The sequence below is a fragment of the Engystomops pustulosus genome, unplaced genomic scaffold, assembly GCF_040894005.1.
Source record: "Engystomops pustulosus unplaced genomic scaffold, aEngPut4.maternal MAT_SCAFFOLD_313, whole genome shotgun sequence".
Taxonomy (NCBI): Eukaryota; Metazoa; Chordata; class Amphibia; order Anura; family Leptodactylidae; genus Engystomops; species Engystomops pustulosus.
The window spans coordinates 1020-7822 of NW_027285192.1; the positions used below are offsets into that span (position 1 = coordinate 1020).

At 64.9% G+C, this 6803-nt stretch overlaps 1 protein-coding gene across 1 annotated transcript; it reads left to right on the forward strand.

The window, feature by feature from the left end:
* Positions 1-327: 327 nt before the first annotated feature.
* THOC6 (THO complex subunit 6) lies at positions 328-2604 on the forward strand (the record flags this gene model as incomplete). The annotated part of the gene is given in 8 exon segments (XM_072132265.1): positions 328-399; positions 493-555; positions 557-596; positions 717-766; positions 841-900; positions 996-1106; positions 1424-1552; positions 1627-2604. Coding segments are annotated over 8 exon segments (609 nt in total), but the record flags the coding sequence as incomplete, so codon positions are not given.
* Between the last annotated feature and the right edge of the window lie 4199 nt (positions 2605-6803).

The window sequence follows — 6803 nt, forward strand, 5'->3', positions numbered from 1 at the left end:
CTCCCCCGGGCTCCCCCATCTTATTGTGTATATACACAGCCCCCCCTCCTCCCCGGGCTCCCACATTCTTATTGTGTATACACAGCCCCCCCTCCTCCCCCGGGCTCCCCCATTCTTATTGTGTATATACACAGCCCCCCTCCTCCCCCGGGCTCCCACATTCTTATTGTGTATATACACAGCCCCCCTCCTCCCCCGGGCTCCCCCATTCTTATTGTGTATACACAGCCCCCCCTCCTCCCCCGGGCTCCCCCATTCTTATTGTGTGTATACACAGCCCCCTCCTCCCCCATTCTTATGTGTCCTCCTCTTTGTGTCCCCCCTCAGGATAACTCTCTACTCCTCGGGGGCGGGAGCTGTCACATCCACTCCATGGACTTGGAGTCGGGGACATTCACGGTAAGAGACCCCAGGCATTCCTGGTTCTTTCTAGGCTCGCTGCCCCCTCCATGGGTGATGTGTCCTGTCTCACGCTCCTCCTGGTTTCTGCAGATGACTCTCCAGGGTCACGAGGACTATATCCACTGCCTGTGCCTGAGGGAGCAGCAGAGGGAGGTGCGTGTCTGGCAGTGAGGACGGCTCAGTGCGGCTGTGGGGTGAGTAGTGGCCCCCAGGGCCGGACCCCGCCCTCTCGGTGCGGCTGTGGAGTGAGTGGCTGCCCCCAATGGTTGGACCCCTGCCCCTGTTTCACTCTTCTATCCTGTCTTTCTTCACAGATCTCAGGACGGGCTCTCAGACGCACAAGATTGAGGTGTATAAGTATGAGGTAAGCCCCGCCCCTCCTCCTAGCCCCGCCCTGTACTCTTATCATTTCTGACCTGTCTTGTTTCTTCTAGGGAGTGCGCCCGACCACAGTACGGAAAGTGGATCAGTTGTGTGGCCACGGACTCGGACTGGATGGTATTGCTTCAGAGGCGGGGCTACTGCACCTTGGGGGCGGGACTGGTGTATAATGCAGGGGCTGGAGTTGTTATAATGAGATATGTCTCTTACAGGTGTGTGGTGGGGGCCCCATGTTATCGCTGTGGCATCTGCGCTCTGTCACCCCGACCACCATCTTCCCTCTGCAGGAAAGCCAACAGCAAGTCATGTTCTATCAGGATATGGTAATGTTTGCTTAGAGCCCCTCCCCCTGCAGCACCCCAGCAGCCCCCCCCTGCAGCGCTCCAGATGGCACGGCACCCCCCCCTCCTGCTGCAGCGGCCTGCGACCCCCGTCTTGCAGCACCCCAGTTGGCCCATGACCCCGCCCTCTGGCACCCTGACCAGCCCGATGATCCCACTCCGATCCCTGACCAGCCCCATGATCTCCCCCTCCCCTACAGCACCGCTGGAGGCCCCCCTCCCTAGCACCCTTTTAGGCCCCTCCTGCTCCCTACACATCCCCCCCGGTGCTCTGTGGTCATTGTCGTTCTCTCCTCCAGATCCTGTCTGCTGGGCAGGCGCCACTTATCAACCACTGTCAGATAAACGGAGACCTCCGCGCACAGATCCCCTGCTCCCCCTCCGCCATCTACTCCCTGAGCATCAACGAGGGCTCCCAGGAGAATAAGGTACCGGGAGGAGCGGGAGGAGTCATGGCTCAGGCCACGGGCAGGACACTGTTCACACTGTGTTTACTCCTCAGGTTCTCACAGCCGCCGGCAGCAGCTGCAAGATTGATGTTTTCACCAACTTCAGATACCGAGCGTTCTCCCTGCGCTTCTCCTGACACTGCCGCCTCTCTCCCTCCGCTTCTCCTGACACTGCCGCCTCTCTCCCTTCGCTTCTCCTGACACTGCCGCCTCTCTCCCTCCGCTTCTCCTGACACGCCGCTTCTCTCTCCCTCCGCTTCTCCTGACGCTGCCGCCTCTCTCTCTCCCTCCGCTTCTCCTGACACGCCGCCTCTCTCTCTCCCTCCGCTTCTCCTGACACGCCGCCTCTCTCTCTCCCTCCGCTTCTCCTGACACGCCGCCTCTCTCTCTCCCTCCGCTTCTCCTGACGCTGCCGCCTCTCTCTCTCCCTCCGCTTCTCCTGACGCTGCCGCCTCTCTCCCTCCGCTTCTCCTGACACGCCGCTTCTCTCTCCCTCCGCTTCTCCTGACACGCCGCTTCTCTCTCCCTCCGCTTCTCCTGACGCTGCCGCCTCTCTCTCTCCATCCGCTTCTCCTGACGCTGCCGCCTCTCTCTCTCCCTCCGCTTCTCCTGACACGCCGCCTCTCTCTCTCCCTCCGCTTCTCCTGACGCTGCCGCCTCTCTCTCTCCCTCCGCTTCTCCTGACACGCCGCCTCTCTCTCTCCCTCCGCTTCTCCTGACGCCGCGGCCTCTCTCCCTCCGCTTCTCCTGACACGCCGCCTCTCTCTCTCCCTCCGCTTCTCCTGACACGCCGCCTCTCTCTCTCCCTCCGCTTCTCCTGACGCCGCCTCTCTCTCCCTCCGCTTCTCCTGACATGCCGCCTCTCTCTCCCTCCGCTTCTCCTGACACGCCGCCTCTCTCTCCCTCCGCTTCTCCTGACACGCCGCCTCTCTCTCTCCCTCCGCTTCTCCTGACACGCCGCCTCTCTCTCTCCCTCCGCTTCTCCTGACACGCCGCCTCTCTCTCTCCCTCCGCTTCTCCTGACACGCCGCCTCTCTCTCTCCCTCCGCTTCTCCTGACACGCCTCTCTCTCTCCCTCCGCTTCTCCTGACGCCGCCTCTCTCTCCCTCCGCTTCTCCTGACACGCCGCCTCTCTCTCTCCCTCCGCTTCTCCTGACACGCCGCCTCTCTCTCTCCCTCCGCTTCTCCTGACGCTGCCGCCTCTCTCTCTCCCTCCGCTTCTCCTGACGCTGCCGCCTCTCTCTCTCCCTCCGCTTCTCCTGACGCCGCGGCCTCTTTCCCTCCGCTTCTCCTGACGCCGCGGCCTCTTTCCCTCCGCTTCTCCTGACGCCGCGGCCTCTTTCCCTCCGCTTCTCCTGACGCCGCCTCTCTCTCCCTCCGCTTCTCCTGACACGCCGCCTCTCTCTCTCCCTCCGCTTCTCCTGACACGCCGCCTCTCTCTCTCCCTCCGCTTCTCCTGACACGCCGCGGCCTCTCTCCCTCCGCTTCTCCTGACACGCCGCCTCTCTCTCTCCCTCCGCTTCTCCTGACACGCCGCCTCTCTCTCTCCCTCCGCTTCTCCTGACACGCCGCCTCTCTCTCTCCCTCCGCTTCTCCTGACACGCCGCCTCTCTCTCTCCCTCCGCTTCTCCTGACACGCCGCCTCTCTCTCTCCCTCCGCTTCTCCTGACACGCCGCCTCTCTCTCTCCCTCCGCTTCTCCTGACACGCCGCCGCCTCTCTCTCTCCCTCCGCTTCTCCTGACACGCCGCCGCCTCTCTCTCTCCCTCCGCTTCTCCTGACACGCCGCCTCTCTCTCTCCCTCCGCTTCTCCTGACACGCCGCCGCCTCTCTCTCTCCCTCCGCTTCTCCTGACACGCCGCCGCCTCTCTCTCTCCCTCCGCTTCTCCTGACGCCGCCGCCTCTCTCTCTCCCTCCGCTTCTCCCGACGCTGCAAATTTATGGCATTTTTTTTTTATTTCATTTTTTTAACAATTTATAATAAAATGAGTGAATTTCTTTTTCATGGTTAATGTGCTGGCCTGACACTCCAGTTATGTAATGTCTGCCGCAGCCCGTCCCGGGCCAGGCCCAATGTCTGCCGCAGCCCGTCCCGGGCCAGGCCCAATGTCTGCCGCAGCCCGTCCCGGGCCAGGCCCAATGTCTGCCGCAGCCCGTCCCGGGCCAGGCCCAATGTCTGCCGCAGCCCGTCCCGGGCCAGGCCCAATGTCTGCCGCAGCCCGTCCCGGGCCAGGCCCAATGTCTGCCGCAGCCCGTCCCGGGCCAGGCCCAATGTCTGCCGCGGCCCGTCCCGGGCCAGGCCCAATGTCTGCCGCGGCCCGTCCCGGGCCAGGCCCAATGTCTGCCGCGGCCCGTCCCGGGCCAGGCCCAATGTCTGCCGCGGCCCGTCCCGGGCCAGGCCCAATGTCTGCCGCGGCCCGTCCCGGGCCAGGCCCAATGTCTGCCGCGGCCCGTCCCGGGCCAGGCCCAATGTCTGCCGCGGCCCGTCCCGGGCCAGGCCCAATGTCTGCCGCGGCCCGTCCCGGGCCAGGCCCAATGTCTGCCGCGGCCCGTCCCGGGCCAGGCCCAATGTCTGCCGCGGCCCGTCCCGGGCCAGGCCCAATGTCTGCCGCGGCCCGTCCCGGGCCAGGCCCAATGTCTGCCGCGGCCCGTCCCGGGCCAGGCCCAATGTCTGCCGCGGCCCGTCCCGGGCCAGGCCCAATGTCTGCCGCGGCCCGTCCCGGGCCAGGCCCAATGTCTGCCGCGGCCCGTCCCGGGCCAGGCCCAATGTCTGCCGCGGCCCGTCCCGGGCCAGGCCCAATGTCTGCCGCGGCCCGTCCCGGGCCAGGCCCAATGTCTGCCGCGGCCCGTCCCGGGCCAGGCCCAATGTCTGCCGCGGCCCGTCCCGGGCCAGGCCCAATGTCTGCCGCGGCCCGTCCCGGGCCAGGCCCAATGTCTGCCGCGGCCCGTCCCGGGCCAGGCCCAATGTCTGCCGCGGCCAGGCCCAATGTCTGCCGCGGCCAGGCCCAATGTCTGCCGCGGCCAGGCCCAATGTCTGCCGCGGCCAGGCCCAATGTCTGCCGCGGCCAGGCCCAATGTCTGCCGCGGCCAGGCCCAATGTCTGCCGCGGCCAGGCCCAATGTCTGCCGCGGCCAGGCCCAATGTCTGCCGCGGCCAGGCCCAATGTCTGCCGCGGCCAGGCCCAATGTCTGCCGCGGCCAGGCCCAATGTCTGCCGCGGCCAGGCCCAATGTCTGCCGCGGCCAGGCCCAATGTCTGCCGCGGCCAGGCCCAATGTCTGCCGCGGCCAGGCCCAATGTCTGCCGCGGCCAGGCCCAATGTCTGCCGCGGCCAGGCCCAATGTCTGCCGCGGCCAGGCCCAATGTCTGCCGCGGCCAGGCCCAATGTCTGCCGCGGCCAGGCCCAATGTCTGCCGCGGCCAGGCCCAATGTCTGCCGCGGCCAGGCCCAATGTCTGCCGCGGCCAGGCCCAATGTCTGCCGCGGCCAGGCCCAATGTCTGCCGCGGCCAGGCCCAATGTCTGCCGCGGCCAGGCCCAATGTCTGCCGCGGCCAGGCCCAATGTCTGCCGCGGCCAGGCCCAATGTCTGCCGCGGCCAGGCCCAATGTCTGCCGCGGCCAGGCCCAATGTCTGCCGCGGCCAGGCCCAATGTCTGCCGCGGCCAGGCCCAATGTCTGCCGCGGCCAGGCCCAATGTCTGCCGCGGCCAGGCCCAATGTCTGCCGCGGCCAGGCCCAATGTCTGCCGCGGCCAGGCCCAATGTCTGCCGCGGCCAGGCCCAATGTCTGCCGCGGCCAGGCCCAATGTCTGCCGCGGCCAGGCCCAATGTCTGCCGCGGCCAGGCCCAATGTCTGCCGCGGCCAGGCCCAATGTCTGCCGCGGCCAGGCCCAATGTCTGCCGCGGCCAGGCCCAATGTCTGCCGCGGCCAGGCCCAATGTCTGCCGCGGCCAGGCCCAATGTCTGCCGCGGCCAGGCCCAATGTCTGCCGCGGCCAGGCCCAATGTCTGCCGCGGCCAGGCCCAATGTCTGCCGCGGCCAGGCCCAATGTCTGCCGCGGCCAGGCCCAATGTCTGCCGCGGCCAGGCCCAATGTCTGCCGCGGCCAGGCCCAATGTCTGCCGCGGCCAGGCCCAATGTCTGCCGCGGCCAGGCCCAATGTCTGCCGCGGCCAGGCCCAATGTCTGCCGCGGCCAGGCCCAATGTCTGCCGCGGCCAGGCCCAATGTCTGCCGCGGCCAGGCCCAATGTCTGCCGCGGCCAGGCCCAATGTCTGCCGCGGCCAGGCCCAATGTCTGCCGCGGCCAGGCCCAATGTCTGCCGCGGCCAGGCCCAATGTCTGCCGCGGCCAGGCCCAATGTCTGCCGCGGCCAGGCCCAATGTCTGCCGCGGCCAGGCCCAATGTCTGCCGCGGCCAGGCCCAATGTCTGCCGCGGCCAGGCCCAATGTCTGCCGCGGCCAGGCCCAATGTCTGCCGCGGCCAGGCCCAATGTCTGCCGCGGCCAGGCCCAATGTCTGCCGCGGCCAGGCCCAATGTCTGCCGCGGCCAGGCCCAATGTCTGCCGCGGCCAGGCCCAATGTCTGCCGCGGCCCGTCCCGGGCCAGGCCCAATGTCTGCCGCGGCCAGGCCCAATGTCTGCCGCGGCCAGGCCCAATGTCTGCCGCGGCCCGTCCCGGGCCAGGCCCAATGTCTGCCGCGGCCCGTCCCGGGCCAGGCCCAATGTCTGCCGCACAATACCAACAATAGTAATCAGGACCATATTCACCAAAAAATCACAATACATGATACAATAACATCCAATAATCAATTTTTATTCTCACAAGGTACCAAAAAGGTACCGGAACAGCGCGCCTCAGCCGTCCATATTAGAATTGGGCAACCTGGGAACGGACCTTAGGTAAGTATACCTCATAGATGATGGAGCAGCTGGCAAAACAGATTATATTTGCACATACCATCAATGTTACTGCTAATATAAAATTGTAAAAATTATAGTAAGTTAGTGTCCATAATGTGCATTGTATACCATATGTGACAAAAGTGAGGTGCTGGTGAAAAATAGTGATAAATAAGTGAGAACCAAAAAAACAGAAAACACCGTGATGTGATAAGGAGATACATAATAAATATATAAATTTAATGAAGTGAGTCATTATTGCTGTACCAAATATTGTTGCATTGACCAAACTAATGTGAAAATGTACAGGTAAAAAAATATATAATATATATGATGTGTG